The following is a 24491-nucleotide window of genomic DNA, read 5'->3' as shown; positions in this document are numbered from 1 at the left end:
CAACAGACTCATGTTGTATCAGCAATTTATATTCACATTTGAGTGTTTAGCCACACTGATAACCTATAATTGACTATATTGCGCTTGTATTCCCACAGTGTTGTTCTGACTTCGTACAACCTTTTGCATCCATATAGAAACGCCTTGACTTCCTCCTCAGATAGATAACACCTGTTCAGATAGAAAGGAGCAGCTTGGCCATCATAAACGAATCTTTGTTCTTATCCCAAGGTCTTCATGTTGTGTAGAGGAATCACATGTGGGGAGTTCTCATCTGACCAGTTAATAACATGCAATGGATTTCTGCTCTCGTACAGTTCTTTATGAAAGAGGAAATGCCATGTGCCAATAATAGAGTGTGTTTCAACAGAGCGTCATTCATCAGATTGGTAATATCAGGAAAAGAGTGTTTGATCTCAGTGAAAATGAGCTGTTCTTGTGGTCCAGGTTCATAAAGCAGCTGCAGGGTGTGTCTCTGCTCTGTGTGCTGATGAGCCACTGCTCTAATGTTCCACCTGCACGGAGCGACCTCTCTGTGGCGTCGGCACTCATTAACAACCAGCGGCTGCCAGCGAGGCCCGATCGCATGAGCAGATACATGACGGTGTTTCACACGAGGAGGTGAGGAGGCTTTGAAGTTTCACTAAAGGGTCAAACTGAAACCAGAGGCAGTGCAGCTCAGGTGAGGCTGCTTCCTGTTTAAGTGCAAGTGTAGTAACAGCTGTCTCACACACACACACACACACACACACACACACACACACACACACACACACACACACACACACACACACACACACACACACACACACACACACACACACACACACACACACACACACACACACACACACACCGCTGCGGGCTGTGGGTCTCCTGAGGAGTCTGTTAGAGAGCAGCTGCTGCTTTTGCTTTAAAACGCTGATGCTCCTCTTTGGTTTTTGGAACAAGGTTTTTGTTTGGGTGCCTAAACTGTGTGTCATAGGACCCGACATCCAGAAGTAGTTCACTGATTCTGTTTATTTGTGCCTGTTTAAACCAAATCACCTCCATGCATCCATTACTCATTAAACATAAATTAATGAATACCGATAAATTCTAAAAATGTCACGTAAGCATGCAAAGAACATGACTGACAAAAAAAAAACTTCCTCTTAACAATAAAAACAGAAAAACCAGAGATTATGGAAATCTACCTCACTTTTGCAACCTTTATAATTAAAAGAGTTATTCATCCCACCTCTAAGAAAACTGTATGGAGCTCCAGAATATATTCATCTCTAAAAATAAAAATAGCCAGGCCATCGAATTTTTTAAACACAGAAAAATGTGAAGTATACTTTAAATAATGGGATATTGAAACATCTGTGTGATTTAAGTTGCACTTCAAACTGCGGATTGAAATGTTCCTTTGGAGAAACACAAGGTTTTGAAGCAAAATTAAAAATGGAATAAAAATCCGTTGACCTGTTTAACGGTTGTTCTCCAGATACATAGATATAATGTGAATCTAACAAAAGTAATGATAAATAAAAAAAAAAATCGATGAAATTTAACTAGTGAAAGTCAGACATTGCTTTTCAACCATGCTTCAGCATAATTATTTTAAAAAATAAACTCATGAAACAGACCTGGACAAATATGATGGTACCCTTAACTTAATATTTATTTGCACAACCTTTTGAGGCATCACTGCAATCAAGCGATTCCTGTAACTGTCAGTGAGACTCTGCACCTTTCAGCAGGTACTTTGGCCACTCCTCTTGAGCAAACTGCTCCAGTTGCCTCAGGTTGGAAAGGCCTTTTCCAGACGGCATGTTTCAGCTCCTTCCGAAGATGTGGGGTGTTTGGGTGTTTTTAGCTGTGTGTTTTGGGTCACTGTCTTGTTCCAAGACCCATGACCTGCGACTGAGATCAAGCTTTCCGACACTGGCAGCACTTTTCTCTCTAGAATCCCTCGATAGTCTTAAGATTTCATTGCACCCTGCACAGATTCAAGACACCCTGTGCCAGATGCAGCAAAGCAGCTCCAGAACATAACAGAGCCTCCTCCATGTTTCACAGCAGGGGCAGTGTTCTTTTCTTGATATGCTTCATTTTTCCTTCTGTGAACAGAGCTGACATGCCTTGGCAAAAACTTCCATTTTTGTCTCATCCGTCCATAGGACATTCTCCCAGAAGCTTTGTGGCTTGTCAACATGTAGTTTGGCAAATTCCAGTCTGACTTTTTTACGATTCATTTTTAACAATGGTGTCCTCCTTGGTCATCTCCCATGAAGTCCACTTTGGTTCAAACAACGACAGATGGTGCGATCTGATGTTCAGTCATGTTCCTTGAGCTTGAAGTTCACCTTTAATCTCTTTAAGAACTTTTTCTGGGCTCTTTTGTTACCATTCGTATTATCCATCTCTTTGATTGATCATCAATTTTCCTCCTGCGGCCACGTCCTGGAAGGTTGGCTACAGTTCCATGAATCTTGAATTTCTGAATAATATGTGCAACTGTAGTCACAGGAACATCAAACTGCTTGGAGACAGTCTTATGGCCTTTTCCTCTCTAATCTCCTGAGACAACTCTTTCCTTTGCTCCCTCTGCTCCATGTTGAGGGTGGTACACTTCATGTGACTCCCTGTCGTCCTATATATGAGCCACTGACTGATTACAAGATTGTAGACACCTGTGATGCTAATTAGTGGACACACCTTGGACTGACACGTCCCTTTGGTCACAGCATTTTCAGTCTTTTCTAGGGGTATCAACATTTTTGTCCAGGCTTGTAATAATTCTATTGAAGCATGGTTGAAAAGCAATGTCTGACTTTCATTACCGGTAGTTAAATTTCATAAAAAAAAAAAAAAAAAAAAAAAAATATATATATATATATATATATATATATAAGTTTTTTATATATATATATATATATAAAATTAAATAGTCTCGTCCTGTATTTTCTCTTTTTCCTTTTCCCCTTTTGCTTATCATGACAAAAACCTTCCTTTAAAGCCTTCTCATTTGCATAACTTGCATGATTTGCTTTGGTTCTTCACACACTCGTGTCTGAGTGTTGGAGCCCCCTGCTGGACACTCACTGAAACTGCAGCACATCGTGTTTTGTCGTTGTTGCACCATGACAGACCATAATGAAACAAAAACAGTTGAGTTTTTTTTGCAACTTTTAAAAAGATGTTGTAAAATTTACTTTGATGCACCAACAGTTAAAGAATTTTAAATATTTTTTACCATGGGGGGGGACACCCCCCATGTTTACATGCCGGCCATGTTTTGTAATGCGTTTCCTTATTTAGCTTCGCAGACACACAAACGCACCTCAATCCTGTTTACGGCGGCAACAGAGTAAGGACCATACAAGCTAATTATAAAGGGATTGAAGTCTTTATTTAGCCTAATACAGCACAGTGCAACGGTTCACCTTAATCCAGTGTTAACACCGTGAACCCTTCGCCCAGCATGACTGCTGAACGGCGGCCTGATAGAAAACATGGCGTACAGGTGGAGTCAACACTTCTGCTCCCTCTCCAGTGACCGTCGCTACATAAAACACACAGGCAGGAGACAGTTTACAACACACACACATCTATGGTTCCACTTCTTGATAAATAAAGCCGCAACAAGTCTGTGAGAGGGGCGATGGGCTGGTCGGGGGGGTTAGAGGGGCTCGCTGGACTGTTCAGAACGTTCAGTCGAGGTCGTAAAGGTGGAATGATTTGTAACAAGGTGTTCTTCTCTTGCTGGTCATTTTCAGGTGTGTAGCTTTTTGTTTGTTTTGTCTGTTTTTTTTAATTAACCGTGAATCTCATTTTTAAGCATTGTAGGATGAAGAGGAGACATTTCCGCCGTGGCCGGTCCAGTTGGTGTGGATGAAGTGACCCGGGTTGGACAGCAGCTCGTATGTGTGGGCTCCAAAGTAGTCTCTCTGAGCCTGTGAGAGCACAAAACAGCCATCAACCCAAGACACAAAACCAACTGCTCTCTGGTAGATCAGGTTAAAACTGATGAAGATAAAGCTCTCATTTAAACCCTCCAAAATTAAGATTTTTCTGATAAAACTGTATCAATCATTCCAATACAGACATAACAGGATCGTTACAGACAAGTCGGGACCTTCAACCCCACAGATCCCAACACCCACAGCCCTCATACTCTGCTCTGATGCTCTGCGGTGTTTACCTGCAGCAGGTTGGCGGGCAGCATCTCGTGCCTGTAGCCGTCGTAGAAGGACAGAGCGGTGGTGAAGCAGGGCATGGGCAGGCCGTGCTGCACGCCGGTGCTGACCGTCCGGCGCCACGACTCCTGGAAGCAGCGAGGAATAGATACTGTTTCAGCGCAGCTTTCTCTTGGAACACTTTTTAACTTTAAGGTCACGAAAAAAACAAAACGGGAGAAAAGGTGAACGCATGTCAAACAGTGAGCCTCTAATGTCTGTCAACAGGTGTGTGTGTGTGTGTGTGTGTGTGTGTAGTATACAATGCAGACATGGATCTCTAATAATTCGACCTTATAGTCTGTGTACGTATTTATCTGATTAGCTTCTGTATAAAGCAGGAACAATAGGAGCTCCTGTCCTGAGAAAGACTTTAGTTGTTGTTGATGAATGTTCAGAGATCAAAACATGACTGAGTTCAATCCAGAGCACTCAAAGATTCATGGGGGTTTGAGCTCTCTTGATTTTAAGGGAAATTACATCTTTAGAGTTTTAAAAATAATTAAGCCAGCATTTCATTATGCAGCCACTTTTGTTTTTGTGCTTCTTAAGCCCTTGTGTTTTGAGTCCGACTCCAATGTGTCTTTTCCTCAACCTTAACATGCCCAAAAAAAAAAAAAAAAAAAAAAGACTTGGTTGGAAATCCTTCTGCTCTGAAGAGCATCTCAGACTGGATTGTTACACCCACAACTCCTCATGTTGCTTCACGTCTTTGCTTTCCTAAGAGGAAGCGGGCTGATTTGTCCACCGTCCTTCCTCATACCTGACACTCTTGCACAGCGTTACTGAAGAAGTTGTCCAGCAGCAGGTTCTGCAGCTCGGCGTCTCGGTCAAACGCCTCCTTGATTTTACCCAGGAAGACACTGGAGAGAAGAGCAGAGAGCAGATATAAATAAAATGGACATGCACCGATTGTGTCTTATCTTACTGAATTCAAATAGATGAGTGTGAACGTTGAATCAAGGAGGTTTTATGCCTGATTAATGCAACGAGTGTCAGATTACACAAAACCACCAGTGTCACAATCAGCACTTCCTCATTTTTCTCTTACAGGTAAGAGATGGAAAAACACTCCCAACACTTCCTTCAGGGAAGCAGGTGAAGGGTTCTGCGACGGTCTTCAGGAAGGCGTCTGAGGTGAAGCTCACCTGCGGATGATGCAGCCGCCTCGCCACATCAGGGCGATGGCGCCGTAGTTGAGCGACCAGCCGAACTCTTTGGCCGCCTGCCGCAGCAGCATGAAGCCCTGCGCGTAGGAAATGATCTTGGAGGCGTAGAGAGCCTGGACGGAGACAACACACACCAGCTTCAGCTTTCTGAATCATATCAGTGAAATACTATCCACAGGAGGAGGAACCACATTTAACCACTCTACTACTCGTACAGTTTTTAAAATAATTGTTTTCCCCTACAAATAAGTTGCAGTGCTCCATTCGCAGCCCAGCTGATTATGATTGTACATTCCAGCATCATCCTTAATTTATGCATCATGAGCTGCTTTTTACTGAAATGGAGTAAATATCAAAGCATTTTTAAAATCCTCCAGTCATTCTATCATAGGATGTTTATCTTTTCAAGGGAAACTTCTGAACAATCATAAGAATGATCCTCTCACACCAATAGTCACTCTTATAAATCACACATTTTCACAAAGGATCTCTTTCTTTACTGGCATCTTTTCAGAAGACAATAACATTCCCTTTTTAAAACCCTTTGTACTGCTGTAACCACTGTTTCCAGAACAGGCCCTGCAGGAACAATGCTGCCAGGTCTTGTTTAACAAATAAATAACAAGTACAATAAGTATTTAGATGAATCATGAACACATTTAAAATCAAGTTTTGCTTCAGGAGGCCTCATTATGTTGCCCGTGGAGTCTGCTATTTTCAATCTGATGCCCAAGTGGAAACGTTGCTGGTAACTTGGTTGATTTACTCATTTAATAATGGTGAATGGGATATCAAGAGGCTACACTGGGCTCCTGACGTCACCTGGATTTGATTAAAAGTAATAAAAAAATGCTAACCGGGTTTCTAAAGTAGCATCAAATGAACTGAGTTCTACCTTTCTGATATCCTCCAGGAAGGCCGCTTTGTCGCCGCTGAATTTGACCCCCTGCGGCCCCGAGAGGCTGCGGCTGGCCTGCACTCGCTCATCCTTCAGAGAGGACAGGCATCTGGCAAAGACAGCCTCACCTGAGGCACAGAGGGGAGGAGATGAGACAAAGACGAGCAGAGACACGCTCAGTTAGCGCTCTGCGCGCGTCACATTGTTTGTGTGTGTGGAACAGAAAAACAGCAGTGAGCCCAACAGTTGATTCTCACAGCAAACCGTCACTCTGGACGTGGAGCTCATGGCGCCGTGCCAGCACGGAGGCAACGTCCAAGGGCCAGCGTGACTCAGCAGTGCTGGTAATAATGTGTTTATAGCAGGCGTGTCAGCTCAGTTTCAGAAAGGATAACAGATCTTTTCCTCTCGTCCGTGTTTAGATACGAGGAGGGGAACCTGTCGGTTCAGCATGACTTGCAAAAAAAAAAAAATCCACTGTGATGCAACGGACAGAGACGGTTTCTGTGACCGCTGTTTTCCTTGTTTGGGACAGAAAGTCATCGGAGTGTATTGTACAGCCGCACGCTGACGAGCTCACTTCGCACACAATGAGAGGCTTTGTGCCGCCGCCCCACCCCCCTCCTCCACCCCCTCCCCCATAACAACAGCATCAGAGACGCAACCAGGTTAAATAAATGAGGAGAGAGCTTCATATCTAACGTACGGTGACCAAGTTTCAGGTTGATACGTCGGGAAAAGCTTATTTGTATCACTTCAAAGTGATTTACAAGGAGAGACGTCAGTATTTAGTGTGATGACCTTTGGCCTTCAAAGCACCATCATCACTTCCTCTCCCTCTGCCTTCACTTCTTCTCTGCTCACTTGCAGTTTTTTGAAGGAACTTGAATGCAGATTCTTTTCTTGGGAGAACTGAGCACAGATTTTCTGTGGATGTGGTGTTTTTCTCATTATTCAGTCTCTTAATGTGAACCCGTATAGATCTGATTATGTTAAGATCAGGGCTCGGTGGGGAAATCCTGAAACTCTGGCTGTGTGTCTGTCGTTGTGCGTCTCTGCTGCAGGATGACGGCGGGGCCAGGCGCAGGCGTTTGACCCTGCTCACATTCAGACACCTGCTGGAATAATAATCCCCCCGCGGTTCATGAAACAGACTCTCATGCAACGGCAGCAAAGAGCAAAGCCAAATCCCGGTTATGTCACCTGAGATGAGCGCAGAGTTGGAAAAGCTTTTTCAATCTCCTTACAGGCAGACACATATCGATCACGTTCCCTCATGGAGGCTCGCTGGCTGAGTGTCAACTCCAAGTTGCACATTCACCCGACACACATTTGGCCCGCCGCCCTCCGATTTGCTGACACCCTGCTGAACTCCTAGCAGGTGTGATGTAAGGTATTGAGGTATTGTGCTGCGTAATCGCGATGATCACAGTTTACTGAGAGCACAACCGTGGAGGACCAGAGAAGGAAACGGGATACTTCCTTCTACTGTGAAAGCCGGTTTCTTCCTCTTACCGATCAGGGTGACGGGCGTGCCGTACTCCAGGGCCGAGATGGCCGTCCACTTCCCCGTGCCCTTCTGTCCGGCGCTGTCGCGGATCTTCGGCAGCAGGTGTTTGCCGTCGGAGTCTCTGTACTTCAAGATGTCGGCAGTGATCTCGATCAGGAAGGAGTCCAGCTCTGTCTTGTTCCACTCGTCAAAGACCTGAATGTTTCATCGCAAGGGGGGGAAAACAAAATCAGTAATGTTTTTCTTTTTTACATCATATCCCAAATCTTTTCTGCCACAGCTCACCTGTGCCATCTCATCATGGTCCATCCCCAAAACGTCCTTCATCAGGTGATAGGCTTCACAGATCAGCTGCATGTCTCCGTACTCGATGCCGTTGTGGACCATTTTCACAAAGTGACCGGCACCTTCATCTCCAACCTGCCGGGGAAAAGCACAATGTTCGAGAGACGACGTGAAAACGTTTGCTACGTCCTCAATAATCAGTGCATGAACACGCTCCACTCACCCAGTCACAGCACGGCTCCCCTGTTCCAACCTTCGCAGCGATGCTCTGGAAGATGTCTTTTATGTAAGGCCTTTAAAAAAACAAACGATAAAAAACAAAAAACATTGAGAGTGAATGAAACAAAGGGACCCAGTGAATGAACCGTTTACTCATTTACATTTCAAACACAGATCTCACTGTACCAGCAGTACCTGTTGTGTGAGGAACGAACACAGGGTGAAATCACCAATACTGGAAACGATCAGATTACACTGTAGCTTACTACGGCTGAGAATTCATTTCCAGTAACTAATAAAACAATTCTTTTCCAATTTTGGCCAAGAAAAACAAAAAGAATCATACAAATAACCGGTTGATCGAACTAGTCTCTCCTGTGGTCAAATCTCTGCTCATCACTTTGTGAATTCATGCAGCGGATGGATATGCAAGTAACTGTCAAGAGGCAGAGATACGGATATTACTTCAAAGTTGTTGAGCAAAAAGAGGAGAAACTGAGCTCTGCTGTTACTGCAACACACTGCTGTTCGCTTGTGTTGCATAAAATTTCAGTTGCATGTTGCTTTGGATGAAATAAAGTGTGATGCTCTTTGGACTGATTTTAGCTGCCCTGAAACATTGAGTCTGATAGATCTTGTGTCTCACATCTCCTTTTCAGGTGAGGCATATGAGTAGATGTTGGACACACGTGGGGTTTAATGTCTTTTTGACTGGCATTTGCAGGCAACACATCGTGGGAGATGTTACATTAAAATGTTGCTACAGTGTAACTGGACCATTTCCTGTTTTTCCAACCAAGAATTATTGTGCAATCAATCAGTTTTACTGTGTAATAATTCCACCTCACCAGGCCTCTTTATGCCCTCCTGGCATGAGTGACGGTCCGTAGCGTGCCCCATCTTCGCCACCGCTCACTCCACTGCCGACGAACAGCAGGCCCTTCTCCTTCAGGCTCTTACACCGCCGCTGTGTGACACAAAAACCACAATGGTGAGGACATTCTCAGTCACACATATGGAGTTTAAAGCTTCAGCGGCATCATGAGGCTTACTGTTGTGTCTCTGTACTCAGAGTTTCCTCCGTCGATGATGATGTCTCCAGTCTCCAGAAGAGGAACCTGAGAATTGGAAAAGTGAAACACAAACCCTATGAAACTGGTCAGATCGCCACAAGCGATCTGGAGCCACCGCCGGCGCAAAACCACCCACCAGTTTGTCGATGAAGTCGTCCACAGCCTGTCCGGCTTTGACCAGCAGGATGATCCTCCTGGGCTTCTTCAGCTTGGACACCATGTCCTCCAGCGACTCGGCCCCGATCACCTTGGAGCCTTTCGCCTCCTTCTGGAGGAAGTCGTGCACTTTGGACACGGTCCGGTTGTAGGCACAGACCTGTTTGGACAGACACGGTGAGGACTGAGCGAGAGCCAGCTTTCCTCTCTTACCAGGAGGAGTTGGAATGGAGTCAGAGGAGATCATCTTACCACGAAGCCGTGGTCATTCATGTTCATGATGAGGTTCTGGCCCATGACGGCCAGACCGATCAGTGCAATGTCTGCTCTGTGGAAACAACAGGGATCACATTAATGTCTGGCTTCAGGGTGGACATCGACAAGAACTACTGTGGCTTTAAATCCACGTGTTTTAATTATTTGTATTACAAATTAATGTAAAAATACACCTCGAAGATTCCAGGAGTCTATTTCAATAATGCAACTTTACTTTTTAAGCATAAAACCCACTGAAACTGATCGAATGAACGAATAGGAAAGTGTAGCCTCACGAGATGAGAAAATGAAGATTACTCTCAGCAAAAACACAACACACTCCACAATCACTGGAACACAACTGCAACCGAGCCGCGGTTGGGTGGAGAACTTACTGAGGCATGGTTTCTGCAGGCGAAGTCAGCGCAAAGTCTCCAAATGACAGCCGGGCTCGCGTCTCGTCTCTCTCGGGTTTCTGATCACTTCCTCGTTCTCAGCTCAACTTGACGGAGCGGCTTACGCACGCCCACGCGCAGCGTCCACCAATCAGAGCGAGGCATGCGCGCTCAAGCCATCGCCGTTGCGAAATCCGATTGGTTCAGAGACCTGAGCTGAAAAAGATCCCTTCTCCTATTGGCTGAGTAGGCTGTCAATCATTCTGACGTCATCGCACACCCACACATGGTGGATGGCGTGGAGAGCGTCTCTGAACTCGGAAGAAACTTTAACCAGGTTCAACTCAAAACTGCTTCATACTTCATCAAATATTGTTGATGGACCTAACAAGCCCCGTGCGAGGCTTTAAAGATGCATCTCCTGACATGTGAAATAAGTAGGCTTTCAAATAGGTCACCGAATGTCAAAAAGGAAAGTTGCATTAGCTAATACTTATGCAAAATTACTGACTTACAGGTATTTGTATAAAAGACATACATACGGTGCATATCTCGGATAATGAAACAGTTTTAAAAGTACACCCACCCACGTCTGCATTGTTTCAGGCTGTGTATGGGTGCAGGGTGCAGGAGTCAATCCCCTGGGGGAGGGCAGGACATTTACAGGTCACCGGTTCATCACAGGACAAACAGAGACAGACAAACGCACACACACCTATGGAAAATTTAGGGTCACCTAAATTAACCACACATGTATGATTTGGGGATGTGAGAGAAAGGTGGAGTACCCAGTGCTGCATGGACACACCACACAGGGAGAACATGGAAACTCCACACAGAAAGACTCAACCTGTATTTGATACCATAACCTTGTCACTATGAGGTGAGACCATATATTTATTTGTATTTCTTTACTTCTTATTTATTTATAATTCTACCTGTGTGTGTGTGTGTGTGAGAGAGAGAGAGAGAGAGAGAGAGAGAGTGAGTGAGAGAGAGAGAGAGAGAGAGAGAGTTTTTTTTAAATACCCTTTGCCTTAAAAACTGTTATTCTAAATATACAGCAGTGAGGCCAAAATTTGCCATTTTACGTCAATTAAAATACAACTTTACAGAATTGTGCTGGAAGAAAACGTTGGGGTATGATAAGAATTGCAGCTTTTGCCAGACAAAATGAAGAAACAGCTGATGAGGTTTAATGGTGCTTCAAGCTCTGTCAGCTGACCTGAAGGCCCTGTGTGGTTCTGAGTTCTTCTTCTGTTTTAATCTGTTCATATTTCATACCACTGTGATGTCCTGCAAATTAATATGCTTTTGAATATATGTTGAAATTCCTCCATAATAAAGGAGAAAACAAAGATACTCTACAAAAATCTCACATTTTGAACTCCTCTGATTTCTCGGCGTTCAGACACAGGGGATCTGTGGTAGATCACGAGAACATGACTCTGCACATTAGGTCAGTTTAAAATCTCAACTTCTTACCATGCATGACAGCCAGAGAACAAGAGGAGGAAAAGAAGGAGAGGAGAGCCTCACAGGGTGGAATGTAGATTCAAAATGCTTTTTTTTTTTGACACTTCAGTTTCACATTTTCTCCAATGAGATCAAGAATTTAATCTTGGCTTTATCTGATCAGCATAGAAGTATTTAATTTTTTAATGTGCAATATTGCAATATGTGTGAAAGACAGATAACAAAAGTAAAGGAATGAGCAGTTCAAAAACCATTTCAGACTCTTAAGTCTTTTTTTTTTTTTTTTACAGCTGTGATCAAACATGCAGTTGTGGTTTGATTTAACTTTATATATTATATAGTGTTTCTACTTTTGAGTTTTTATAGCTGTGCAAAAAAAAAATAATCATGGAGACTTTAAAAAAAAATTTTTTCTATTGTTTTCTGTGTAAAAAATAAAACTGAACAAATATAAACCTTTCAATTGGTTGTGAGGTGAATTTCACCATGAATATGGAAACCAGGTATGACAAAATAGAAAAAGTATTTTGTTCTGAAAGAAATGAGTGAAGCTTAAATATATTTCATTAAACCATTTAAGCAAATCAAAAAATTGCAAGACAGCAGGTACAACAACTCATGTAAATTCGATAAAGGAATGCAAAATGTGCAGAATCATCAGCGTAAAGAAACAGGAAATTAGAAACGAAGAAAGTTCCGTTTGGTAAAATAATGAAATGCAAAGCTATGTGCCAACATAAACATGCTACACAGGTAGAATTACAATGTTTTTATTTTTCTAATTTCTAGAATGGTGAGATCAGAGAATGTGTCTGATATGAACTTGTCTCCGCGGTGTTGCGGTGTACCGCAGGGCTGGTCCTGGGGCTCCTATCTGCTCCCTTTGGGCAGATATTAAGCATCTATCTTGGAGAACAAATAAAGATGAAATTCATCGCTATAACCAGAATATTATCATCAACCCAGATAGACTCTGGTAGTGAAATCTCTTTATGAGCCGCCTGAATTTAAAATCCTATTATTTTTCAAAGCATCACACAAACCTGCATATGTTTACGCTCTTGAATTCTGTTTTTTTTTTTCGTAGCTCCAACCACCTATATTTTCTATCAGCCTCACGTATTCCTCTTCAGACTCGTGGGAATCAAGATTTTGAGGCCGTCTGATTCTGTGGACACTATGAAACGGCAGCAAAACAGTTTTTTGTTTTTCAGTGTGCAATCACATTTCTATTGCTCCTTTATCCTGCCTTAATTTTATTGATTTAATTTTATTTTGAAAAAAAAAAGTATTTACATATTAAACACAATAGGATGTAGTAAGCCAAAATGCTTATATTAATTTTAAATCAGGTTTATGTGCGGTTTTTTTCTCACAAAGCTCACGAGGTGGAACTGCAAAAGAAGCGAGTGAAGCCAAGCACAAAGGAGAGGACAGACAGAGCATTTGTTGTTCTGCTAATGCACAGTTTGCACTTTTATTGTTGCCTCATTCACTAAACAGTTCAATGGTGCAAGATTACCATACACAGAATTAGGATATCTGCATGACACATCTATGCTATACAGCGAATGGATTATAATTATTACAAATACAGTAAACATATTTACATTTTAGTCCAAGCTCCATACAACACAGATATTTACAAAATAAGTATGAAAATGAAACCAGTCTGACAAATAATGTACAGTGCTAATGCGGTGGTTTGTATTTTTCTTTTCTTCTGGTGAACAGATCTGAAAGGGAGCGCAGTGAACTGATAGTAATCGTCAGAGGGGGGAGAGATGAAAAATATCATGGCTAGTTTAGTTTGAAAGGCATCAACGGAAACAAAAGAAAAAAAGTGTGGAGGTGAAGAAAGACACCGTCACAAACAATAGTTCACTCTCATATCTCAGATGTCTCTAAGCTACTTTGTGTTGTATTCCCTGATATTAGAAAAAACATAAAATGAGTTGATAACCACCTTGATTTTGATACCAGTTCAGATCGCAGGCGAGTATGAAGGATAGTAAATATTCCTCAAAAAAAAAAAAAAAAAAAAAGCGGACCTCTGATTAACTCAAACTACCTTCTGATAAAAAAAGGAAGCATGACTGTAACCCTCTGAAGATATGCAGCAGGTTACATTTTAGGTGTCTCTCTCCTTCGTTTTCTTCCTAAATCTTTACATTCAACTCTCGTCCAGCTCGGGCCGGAGGAGGCTGCCACGCCGTCATTTGGTTCGTCGCAAGCAGAACAACTAAACCGCGCAGACCTTCTTTGATCAGTTAGTTGAACCTTTTTATTAATATGTGCAAAGAGCTGCAAACTAATATATACATTGCAAAACAATAAATACACAATTCCAAAAAATGATATATCTCTTCAAACGAGCCGCCCGGGTGGAGATGTTTGCTCTGCGAGGAGCTGGTGTCAGCGTGCGCACCTCTTCACGTGCACGGCGCACTTCCAGAGTCGTGACCGTGCACAGATGCTTTGTCACTGTGACTTGTCACGTGGCTTCCTTGACAGATTAAGACAGTTTCCCATGAATCGCCGATCCAGCAGGTTTCAGCCAGTCTGACCAGCAGGTTGGCCGACCTGCGGTCAGAGAGGCTCTGCGAGGATCGTCTTACGGTCGATCCCTTCACGCCGTGTGACGGATGCCTTTGTCTCTGCGTATGTAACATTAATGTCCTTCTTAAGACGCAGCAGGCCCACTGCTGGTTGGCAGGCCAGAGTTTATTAGAGCCCGGCTGCGGTCCACACACACACACACCCCGGCCGTCTGCAGAGACAAAGGCACCGCCGATTCACCACCAGGCGATCGCAGCAAACACCTCCACCAGCGGCGTCTCAAATAAAACTTCTCAATATGTCGTCCCTTTAATATCACCTCTATCTCTCTTCTAAACCTCTTCATTTTGTGTGTGTGTGAAAACAGCTGTCTTCCAGTGTAGCCCTGATATGTGCTCATATCCTGATACTCACTCAACGTGTGTGATGTGCCACTGCCTTGCTATAGATATGTGTTAATGTGCAAAACAAAGTAAAACACCGAGAGATGTTGGTAACAAATTAGGAAATAAATGCCCTCTGTTATGTTTCATAGAAAATCTTCATTGTGGAATGATTAAATATAAAGAGAGAAAGAGGAAAAAAAAAACTGATAATGTTATGAGCTTCAAATACACACTGAGTTAGATGCATTAGGAGGTTTCAGTTAAAAAAAATGTCAATAGAAAATAAAGTGGTGGTGACCTGTGGTGAACACCGAGTACTTCAGCTATCCGTCTTCCAGCTCAGGCTCAAACGCTTCACTCTCGATTCACGCTCCCTTCTTAAGTGCGTTGTCTTGTTTTTTGTTTTTTTTGTTGTCGGTATCACAAGGACGAGATGTTTACATGAAAACAGGAGCGAATGCTGAGGCTCAGCGCGTTACTTTAAGCTACCGGAGCCGAGACGGACGTCTTCAATGAGCGTTAGCGATGTGCCGATTCAAGAGCAGACTGCATGAACAGGAGATGAGGCCTCTCAGTGCTGCTGTCCCCCCTCTTCCCCCTCCTCTTCCCCCTCTAAACCCTGTTTGCTCTTTAGTGAAACAGTTCAAAGGGCAGGGACGAGAACGCGGGTCACCCTGTAGGCACGATCCATTTTTTTGGATCGTTTCGTCCACTTAGAGTATTTTTTTTTTTTTTTTTGTTGGTGCTAACAAATGCAGTAGCACTCTGGTCGATAGGTCTGTGTGTGTGTCTGCACACCACATTAAAGAGACCCTGTGCTGCCCTCACATTTCACTCAACCGCAACCAAGACTATTTTTTCGGGGGGAGTCTGCGGCCCGGTGCGAACCCACTTCCGATAGCAGCAATAGGTGAAGCGGTTTTGTTTGTCGGTAGCATAAACTAATACATCACCTGGACGTAGTCGTCAATATTTCCCTTCATGATTGAAACTTGTGGGCTATCTGATTCTCTGAGTGAGCAAGTCTGGTCTTCTCCTGAGGACTGCTGCAGTTATCATGCAAGCATATTATTACAAAAAAGAAAACAAAAATCCATAAAACAACGACCGAAAAATAAAACTCTTTTTCGGAGACAGGTAACACTGATAGAGACGCTTTTTGCTTCTTGTCTTGTTTTGTTTTTTTTTTTCTCTTTACAGATGATTGGCAAAATGAAAAACTTAGTGGCCAGAGAGAACAGTTTTCTGAAGAGTCGTGCACACACAAATAGACTACTACAACATGCTACTAGTTAGGGAGTCGAGGGGGGGGGGGGGGGATGACGACGAAGCGGAACGGAAATCGACCCAAACATTGTCATCAAAACAAAAACACTTTGGAAAGCTGAGAGGGGGGGAGGAGGCGAGGGCGGGGGGAGAATAGAGAGGGACTGGAAAGGGGGAGGTGGCAAATTTCTCTGGAACTGAAACTTGTAGTCGCATGAAAGGAGACTTAAGCCACAAGTCTACTTTACAAGAGAAAACCGTCAAGAATCACAATGGTTAATAAGTGTTAACACTCGGTATGTTCAAAGGCTTTTACAGAAACGGCGGAGCCGGAGTTTCCCCCCCCCCCGCCCTCGCTCAGTTCTTCACCAGGCCGCTGCGTCTCCTCGCCAGCTTGGATCTGTGGACACATTTCACATCGCAGTCAAAGTGAGAGACGGTGCAGATGATCCTTCTGGTTAAGAGCAGGGTGAGAGACGTCTGCGTACCTTATCGTCCCCGCTAGCAGGGGATTGAAAGCGTACAGCCAGTCGTTCATGTCTTTCTCGTTGTTGGCCTGCAGGAGGATTCCTCTGTGCTTTGTGCACACGGCAAATGTGTTGGGAGTCTAATAAGAAAAACAAAACACAAACATTTTGGATCAAAAACATGCAGACAAGATAAAATCAGTATTTCAGGTCGTTTATCTTCATGTTCAATCACGTCAAAGCTAATAAAGAAATTGCTTCTGACTGTTGATGATTTTTTTTTCTAAATGCAAAAAAACAACAAATTTGACAACTTCTCTCATTGTAAAACAGAAACCCTGCAGTTCATCGTCTGCTTTACTGCATATTCAGCCTCCATGTCTGTGGCTGATCAGCTCTTTGATAACGCAGAGCGTGTACCTTCAGCATGGCCTGCTGGTCTTCGCTGTATTCCACCTGCGCCGTGGAGAGGTTGAGGACGCCTCGCTCCACCGGGTCCTTGTCGCTGTTGTAGATGAAGACGTAGGGGCGGCGGACGACCACGAAGTGCTTCACCCACGAGTTGGAGCGCGGCTCCATAAAGCTCAGGAAGCCTTTCTTAGACACGACAGATCTGGGAGGGATTCAATGAAATATGGTAAGAGAGAAAATTACTTTAATTTTCCTCGGAGCAGTGTTTGTTTTTCTTCATATTGATTTTTTTTTTGAAAGTTTTACTTCCAGCTGAATTCTTGTAGGTTAAGCAATTTCAATCAATTCCCATCATTTCTGCTTGAATTAGAGGACGGTTGTTGTTTGGGCTGCGGGCAAAATCTCGTATCGACAACAGCCCTTCAGTGAAAAACTCTGAAAAGAGAAGCCAAAGAGGCGGCGCGCCGTTCCTCACCCTGGCCGCATTTCTTCGATATCAGGCACCAAGTTGAGGAACTCGTTCTTTCCAGCTCGTGCCAGGTAGGAAGTCTCCAGGGTGGGAACCATGGGGAAGTTCTCGTAGTCGGAGCAGGCGGGGCTGGAGGCACGAGAGCTGTTCTCTGGAGTCCTGGAGACACAAACCGCAGAGTCAACATCTCAGGATGGTCAGAAACCCTCAGGAAGGCAGGGAGGGAGGTTATGAGGAGGCGTTTTACTTCTGGTCCAGGGATCCACAGCGGGAGTCCGACAGGGAGGGGCAGGTGGAGGAGGGGGTGAGGGTGGCGCTGCTGAAGCTGGTCACTGAGGGGTCGCGACCCATCGGTGAGATGTCGGACAGCTGGAGAGAAAAACATGGAGAGATGGAGGTTAGCATGTATTCTCTCTCAGAAAAATCTTTTTTTTTTTATCTGATCTCTTGCTGGGACGGCACGAGAATGAAGTGGTTTGCACTCTCGCCTCACAGTGACAGGACGTGGGTTTGATTAAGCTCATGAGTTTAAAAATCATCTTGAACTGACTGCAGGAATGTTGTGAGTTCTCACCTTGCAGTCGCTGATACTGTTAACCACTTGGTTGTATTCACTGTTGAAGGTGTGTGTGAGGAGGCGCAGGCACTGCAAGAAGACAGAGGCGACACACAGGTGAGTGGACGTCAGAGGAGAGCGGCGGTGCGACCGTCAGGGTGACTCCCTCTCACCTTCGTCGCCAGCTCCTTCTCGCGATCCACCAGGCTCTCGATGTCGGCCGAGTCATACCCGCTGCTCTCGCTGGGCGTGATGGCACTTTCGAAGGTGGTGCTGGAGATTTGCGAGGAGATGGAGGTGGAGGTGGACAGGGTGCCGGAGCTCATGCTGGGGGACAGCGACTCGCTCAGGGACTTGGCGGTGGGGGCCGTCCCCACCGGCGCCGCCTCTCCCAGCTTCTCCCTCAGCAGCAGGAGGTGACGGGTCTTCTCCACCTGGACAGAGGACAGCAGAGAGGAACCTTCGAGACGGGAAACTTCACGACAGATCCCCTTCGGTGGACGTGAGGCACGGAGAGGTCCTACCTCGTGCAGCTGCTCCATTTTCTCCAGCTCCCACTGGTGCTCCAGGATGAGGCTGTCCCCTCGGGGCCTCCACCCGGCCAGGTTCTCCTCTCCGCGCACGTAAGCCACTGAGGTGTCCAACACCTTCCTCCTCCGCCGCTGCATCCCTGCCCAGGGGAAACGGAGGTCATGAAGTATGAACACGACTGGATAGATTTAGGAAAATTACACAAATAAAATTTGACTCATGCTGGTCTTCTCACCGGGACTCCCGGAGTCGGACATCTTGCACAAGCTCAGCTCGTAGATGCCGGTGACTCGGTTGCTGTAATGATGAAGATGTTTTGTTTCAAAGGCATTTTTTAGAAAGCAGATTATTTATTCATTCTCGTTTAATTTCAGTGCCTCACCAGTCTGGGGTTTTGGAGTATCCACTCCCGAAGAGGTTCCTGAGAGAACGGGGAGGGGAGATCTTGGCGTCCCGGGAGTAGAAGACCATGCAGATGTCTTTGGTGATGATTGCAGGCTGGATGCAGTGGTCCAGCTACGAGGAGGAGACGCAGAGTTAAAGACATCCCGATGGGCGAGAGGCAGACGGCTGCTGCCAACGGGAGGAGCGACTGACCTCCAGATACGCAGACAGGGTCATGAAGATTTTCTCTCCATAGGGAGTGACTCGGTTGAGCAGGAGGGAGTTGTGCAGGGAGCTGTCCCACACTGCCTCGAAGCGATAGAAGGTCCTGAGGGGGCGGACACACACACACACACAGCAGAGTTGGTGGCAGCCTTAGGTTCAGGTCATTCACACTCTTTGTTGCACTGAGTCAGACGTGTGCAGTGATTGAAGTCTTCCTCCTATTTAAACTAAGTCATGACAAGATGTGAGGAAACACACCGTGGTGACAGCGAACACATCGGGAGTGTTGTGAGGTGTCTGCTCACACAGAGCAGGGTGATGATTAACCGGTAGTTTACTTTGACAATGGCAGAGTGAATACTAATCTAAAGACAATCAGATAACTTAACATATAAGAACAGAAGGATTACAGCTATTTATTGCTGTTTGTGAGTTTCTGTTCCTGTTCTGAGCAGCAGGGGGCGCTCTCGCCCTCATACAAGACAGAGCTGGCCCTGCTGGAACTGCAAAGCCTGAGTTGTTATTGTGTCACACAGTGAAAAACAACGGAGAGGAAAGCATTCATTTAGAAACATCGGGGTGCCACAGAGGACTCAACTCACGAAAACACAAATAATACAAAAACAAACAAAATAAAGTGTTGCACTTGCATTTCAGATCGTCTTTAGATGTCCAACGACAGTTTTTCCAGATACTAACTTAGGAACAAAACGTCGATGGACATAAAGACAGATCCTTTGCAACGTGCAAATATGAAACACAAACTTATTTCTATGAGTCTACAGAACTAAAGAGAAGCATAGAGTTCTTTCAGCGAAGGAGCCCTATGTTCTCGAGCACCGGTACCTATCAATATCTTTATCAATAGAAAGCCTGAGCACAATCATGAGTCCAGCCGCAGCAGCAAGAAAGAGAGTGCACAGAGAAAAGAGAGAAGCACAGAGAGTCAGGCCACAGACACAATGGAGCAAATCAACAGGAGAATTAGCAGCAGTGGAAATGGAAACTGACATGCAATGAGATCAATATAAAGACAAGGAGACGTGCAGACGGTTCAAATAGCGTCAGAAACACTACATGACAGTGACTTCAATGTAGCAAAACAATCGCAGTAAATAAATAAAGCTAATAAATTAACAGGATTCAGTAAAAACGACAACGTAAAACCAAACTTCAATCCAAACTGGACCAGTTTATATCCGAGGATCATTTTCACCGACCTGTTGGTGTTGTGGGACGACTTGATGTTTTTAGCAGAAATGATGTTTAGGGAGAGAACAGCATCGGCTGCACTGTCGTCCACCTCGGCCTTGTTCCTGATCCGACCTAGAAGGACACAAACGAGGGCATCGTGTTAAGAGAAACATCCATCCATCATCCACATCATCTAACCCTAACCCTTTTATAAGAAAACCACAGAGCACTCTCTCTCTCAGAAGCTCCTGCTTACCAACAACCAGCTCTCGCACATCCTTCCAGTGGAGCTCGCTCCCCTTCTCATGGATGAGGGTGACTGTAATCCTCCGCTGGATGCCCTGCAGCAGAGACAACAGCAGCTCAGGGTCACTGCTACAAATGAACTTAAGCTAAAAAATAGTTTCAAATGAATAATTGGATGTATTTTACTACGAAGAATCACCATTTGATCTTAAAATGAGTACAAATGAATTTCAGGGGTGAGTGAGTGAACAGTGAGCGGGATCTTCAGTACCTGGTGCAGCAGGTAGGTGCCGTGGCAGGGCAGCCCCCCGCTGTGATCCACCACAGCTGGGATGTACCTGTGGGAGGAGGGAGGAGTTATCAAGCACACAAAATAACAGGTTGTCTTAAACAATTAAGATCCAAATGGGTAAATACAAAACACCATGAGGTGAAGAACAAACATTAAGGAAACATCATTATTTTGGACAATATCACAGAACCTAAAAACGACTGTGAACAGCATCTGAAATTTCCTACGCTTGTGTCTGTTTTAACAGAACTTACTCTCCAGTGGGCTCCAGCTCACTGATCTCAAACCAGACCAGCAGGTCGTACTTGCTGACACACTGACCCAGGTTGGACTTGGTGATGGTGTTCAGCTTGGTGGCAGGAACTGGCACATCAACACAGGAGCGGAGATAGGAGCAGATTAGAACATCATGACAGCACAGACCAGTCTGGTTTGGTTAATGGAGAGAGGAAATGTGACACAGAGGTGCAGGTGATTCACAACATGGGTTTTTATTCCACTTGATGTGATACTTGAATAATTCTCACTTGTAAATCCTGATGATGTAACCAGTAATTCACCTTCCATCCATTTTTCTTTCTGTTTCAGGATGATCAAATATTGTTCAACTGAAGTTTTTAACTCGGTATTTTGGTAAAGTTGTAATTCTCTGTTCGATGGCAACTTTACAATGTTAATAAAATAACACATCTCTCTTCTGGTGTCCAACTGAAGCTGATAACTGCACATACGTTTCACAGCCAACAGATTTACACAGTTGTTTCAGGCGTTTTTACAACTCATGAAACTAAAATTTACATATGAAACAAATTACTGTTGTGAAATTACTTTTTATTGCATGATGTAAGGCGACTGGAGCCCAATTTTATCTGCTCAATTTCAGGGTGATAAGAACTCTTTGGTGACGCCAGCTACACATGCAGAGTCTTTAAATAATGGTCTGGTGACAGCTAACGTATATTTAAGACAGCTCTGAGCATACTGTGGGACTGAGGGGGGCTAAATCACAGATTACAGCAGCGCTGACGGCACCGTGCGGTCTGACACATCAGGATTATGTTCCTGTTGAAGCAGGCTAATCTCTGAGGCACACGGTAACATCCATTTGTGTTCAATGTGGCTGAAAAGAAATATTACTCCCATGAAAACGGCCGTAATTGGAACGTAGCTCTATCTATAAAGGCTTAAGCCTCTGGAGTCTGGTACAGACTGTAAACGCCGTGTCAGTGATCCGCCCCAATTATGATAAACACCCGGTTTGAGTATTTGGCTTAAGGGTTCAGTGAATGCCGCAGATTTACCTGAAGGTGTCAGCGCAGGCCGGTTTGTAAGCGGCAGGGGGAGGGCGGGACTGAGCTGGACTGGGCCTAACCGTGCCTGCGGCGAGGCGATGCACGCAAAACCACTGCAGAGGGTTCACCGTGCTGCTGCTGCTGCCGGGAGTCACAGAGCGGCACGGGAGCAAAGCGCAGCGCTACTCTAATCACCACAACACAGGTGCATCTACCGCCTGGCCGCTACGCCGTCCGCTGTACCAACCGTGGTGCCTGGGCACAACGAAAACCGGGTCGTTGAGCACCGAGAGGAAGGGGAAGTGAGAAAGCTGCTCGGCCTCGTCCTCCAGGCTGGCCACGGCGGAGGAGGCCAGGGCGTTGGCGTGCTCGGACAGCGTGTCCAGCACCTTGCCGTTCACATAGCCGCTCACCAGGTAGCGGATCAGCTCTATCTTACGGGTGTGGTCTGGTATGTTGTGCAACGTGTGGAATTTGCGAGCGAGGGGACATGGGAGGAGAGAGGAGCGGTGGAGCGAGGGAAGAATTGGTTAAGAGGATTACACATTGTGGGAAAATGATTAAATAAGAGGAAAAAAAATCCAAAGGAAGCAAAAAAAAAAAAAATGAAAAGAATAGTGAACAAATGAAGCATGCTTATGTAATCAGAATGAGAAGAGAATTATGCTGAGATGAAGGTGAGCTGAAGAACAGAGGCGATGCAGTGACACTGAAATCCTCACCTGGTTTGGACAGGGGCATGGGGATGGGGTAGTACTTCCTCGATGGTGTTGGAGGACTGAAGAAAAATGCAGATATAAGTCGACCGGTTCAAAAACAAATCTGCTATGAAAAAAAAAAACACAAGGAGATTGCTAAAGGTAACAAACCTGATCAGGTCCTGGCCGTGCAGGTGCAGCGGGTGCTGCTGGTAGTGGCCGAACACCTCAAACACGATGGGCTTGCACTTGATGTACTCAATGAAAGACTCTGTGACTTCCACTGAGATCTGATTTAAAAGAAAGAAAGTTGACATGAGACCATAAAGCTTTGAGTCTATGAACTAATAATGAATGAATGAATTAAAATCAATATAAAAACTGTCAGTCTCCTAATAAAATGGCTCCGGTGTGAGCTGGCTGTTCGTGCACTCACATTCTGGACGTGGTAAAAGCCGAGCGGAGACCCTTTGCCGGTGTTCTTCAGAGGCTCGGTGGAGAAGGCCTCGTCATGGCGGTGCAGGAAACTGGGGGAGGAAAAACACCAGTGAGTCCCATCTGCTTCTCAACTGATTATCAATCAATAGCTCACAGTACTGACCTCAGACCAGCTGTTTTGCTGTCGACATTAAAAAACAAACTGGTTATTTTCTTTGGAACTGCAACAAACTGAGGACTCTCAGGATATGAACACATTCTGCCCTCTGCAGTCCTTCATGACTCATTTTAATGAGACAATTGGAGAGATTTACTCAGATGAATGAGTTTTCATGCTTCAACTAAAAATCCCATTACAGAGACCTGCGTGGAGAGCGAAGCGCCACGCCACAGCAGACGGCTGCAACAGAGGAGGTCCCAGTCAGCTGGAAACTCACTTTTTTTTTTTATTTCAACCCAATTTCCACTCATCGATATGCTTTTGTTTATGATACAAACGGTCAGAGCTGGGACTCAGTAGCATGCAGAGGTTTGTGATTGAGATTCAACACGGAGCTTTCGGGGATTGTGGACTCACTTAAACTGGCAGAAGATGTCAGCATACTCGGGCGGGATGCCACTGGCCTGCAGCACGGTCACACGGAAGGTAAAGACGCTGCCCACCTCCAGCTGGCCCGCCAGGCCCTCGCCGTGACTCAGCTTGGTGTCTGGAATGTTGCCCAGTTTGAGATCTGCACAAGGACGGGTCAGAGGGACTGGAGTGAGGATTTATCAGGACTGACCCTTCTCTGCACCTGTACTTCTGTCCTGCGCGTAAATTCTGAGAAGGGACTTGCTTCTGCACATTTTTGAGGTTTTGTAATTCCGCTTTTCTGTCATCAAACTGCTTCTTTGTACACATTCCTTCACTAAAGTGAGAGGAAAAACAGCATTAAGCCTCATTTCCATAACAAAACCAGTTAAGTCCCCTTTTTACATTCAACAAGGCCCATCTGCCAACTGGGTGTTTCCCACTGGGCCGCAGAGGTAGACAGATTTACGAGTGGTGAGGTGAAGGTCTGGCAGCCGTACCCATGTCATTGATTCTGTTGAGCTCCTCTGAGGGTGTGATGACCTCTGAACTCTGGCCCTGGCCCTCCACAATGCGAAGCTCCTCCAGGGACAAGCCGGAGCGGGTCATAACCGTGGAGGGGAAGTCATTCTGATTGGAAGAGAGGACACAGAGGCAGCAGGCATTAGCGTACAGCTGGGAAAGGGAGATCGACTATTTTCTACATCTGTTTATGGCGCAAAATTGCTTAGTGACAATATTTGCTATTATATGTCTCCTCATTAAGTAGAAATAAAATAAATAAATAAATAATAGTAGTCCGACTTCTTCTATACATTTGATGTTATATATTGCCTGCCCACTGTTT

General features: G+C 44.9%; 2 protein-coding genes across 16 annotated transcripts in view; both read right to left on the bottom strand.

The window, feature by feature from the left end:
• Positions 1 to 3713: 3713 nt before the first annotated feature.
• On the bottom strand, positions 3714 to 10325 carry pgd (phosphogluconate dehydrogenase). Its single transcript, XM_030118408.1, has 13 exons — positions 10184 to 10325; positions 9786 to 9861; positions 9514 to 9693; positions 9357 to 9422; positions 9153 to 9271; positions 8309 to 8378; positions 8086 to 8220; positions 7806 to 7995; positions 6288 to 6418; positions 5372 to 5505; positions 4987 to 5086; positions 4190 to 4312; positions 3714 to 3941 (listed from the first exon to the last, which is right to left on the bottom strand). The coding sequence occupies exons 1-13, from the start codon at positions 10189 to 10191 to the stop codon at positions 3822 to 3824; spliced, it is 1452 nt and encodes a 483-aa protein (XP_029974268.1). The 5' UTR covers positions 10192 to 10325; the 3' UTR covers positions 3714 to 3821.
• Positions 10326 to 13107: 2782 nt separating this feature from the next.
• kif1b (kinesin family member 1B) overlaps positions 13108 to 24491 on the bottom strand; it is a 55891-nt gene continuing 44507 nt past the window's right edge. For 8 of the 15 annotated variants that reach the window (XM_030118392.1, XM_030118402.1, XM_030118393.1 and 5 more), the window contains 21 exons: positions 24145 to 24274; positions 23651 to 23804; positions 23072 to 23162; positions 22807 to 22925; positions 22660 to 22715; positions 20900 to 21008; positions 20625 to 20691; positions 20364 to 20448; positions 20134 to 20239; positions 19760 to 19786; positions 18902 to 19016; positions 18687 to 18820; positions 18540 to 18601; positions 18298 to 18443; positions 17947 to 18207; positions 17792 to 17863; positions 17465 to 17586; positions 17224 to 17376; positions 16758 to 16950; positions 16359 to 16477; positions 15013 to 16270 (listed from right to left, as the gene is read on the bottom strand). In XM_030118392.1, the coding sequence (XP_029974252.1) occupies positions 16228 to 16270; positions 16359 to 16477; positions 16758 to 16950; positions 17224 to 17376; positions 17465 to 17586; positions 17792 to 17863; positions 17947 to 18207; positions 18298 to 18443; positions 18540 to 18601; positions 18687 to 18820; positions 18902 to 19016; positions 19760 to 19786; positions 20134 to 20239; positions 20364 to 20448; positions 20625 to 20691; positions 20900 to 21008; positions 22660 to 22715; positions 22807 to 22925; positions 23072 to 23162; positions 23651 to 23804; positions 24145 to 24274 (2364 nt within the window). In that variant the 3' untranslated portion in view covers positions 15013 to 16227. Of the gene's footprint in view, positions 16271 to 16358; positions 16478 to 16757; positions 16951 to 17223; positions 17377 to 17464; positions 17587 to 17791; positions 17864 to 17946; positions 18208 to 18297; positions 18444 to 18539; positions 18602 to 18686; positions 18821 to 18901; positions 19017 to 19759; positions 19787 to 20133; positions 20240 to 20363; positions 20449 to 20624; positions 20692 to 20899; positions 21009 to 22659; positions 22716 to 22806; positions 22926 to 23071; positions 23163 to 23650; positions 23805 to 24144; positions 24275 to 24491 lie in introns of all 15 variants that reach the window. The other 7 variants (XM_030118395.1, XM_030118397.1, XM_030118399.1 and 4 more) reach the window with 3 other exon arrangements.

Source organism: Salarias fasciatus, chromosome 20, assembly GCF_902148845.1.
Source record: "Salarias fasciatus chromosome 20, fSalaFa1.1, whole genome shotgun sequence".
NCBI lineage: Eukaryota > Metazoa > Chordata > Actinopteri > Blenniiformes > Blenniidae > Salarias > Salarias fasciatus.
Note: the sequence above shows the minus strand (reverse complement) of the source record. Positions and strands in the feature narration are given on the sequence as shown.

Bases quoted from the DNA above. Each gene is read 5' to 3' on its own strand.
- pgd (XM_030118408.1), bottom strand. The intron at 9,694-9,785 runs GTAAGATGATCT...CTGTCCAAACAG, and splicing joins TGAATGACCACGGCTTCGTG to GTCTGTGCCTACAACCGGAC. The intron at 5,087-5,371 runs GTGAGCTTCACC...TCTTCTCTCCAG, and splicing joins GGCGGCTGCATCATCCGCAG to TGTCTTCCTGGGTAAAATCA.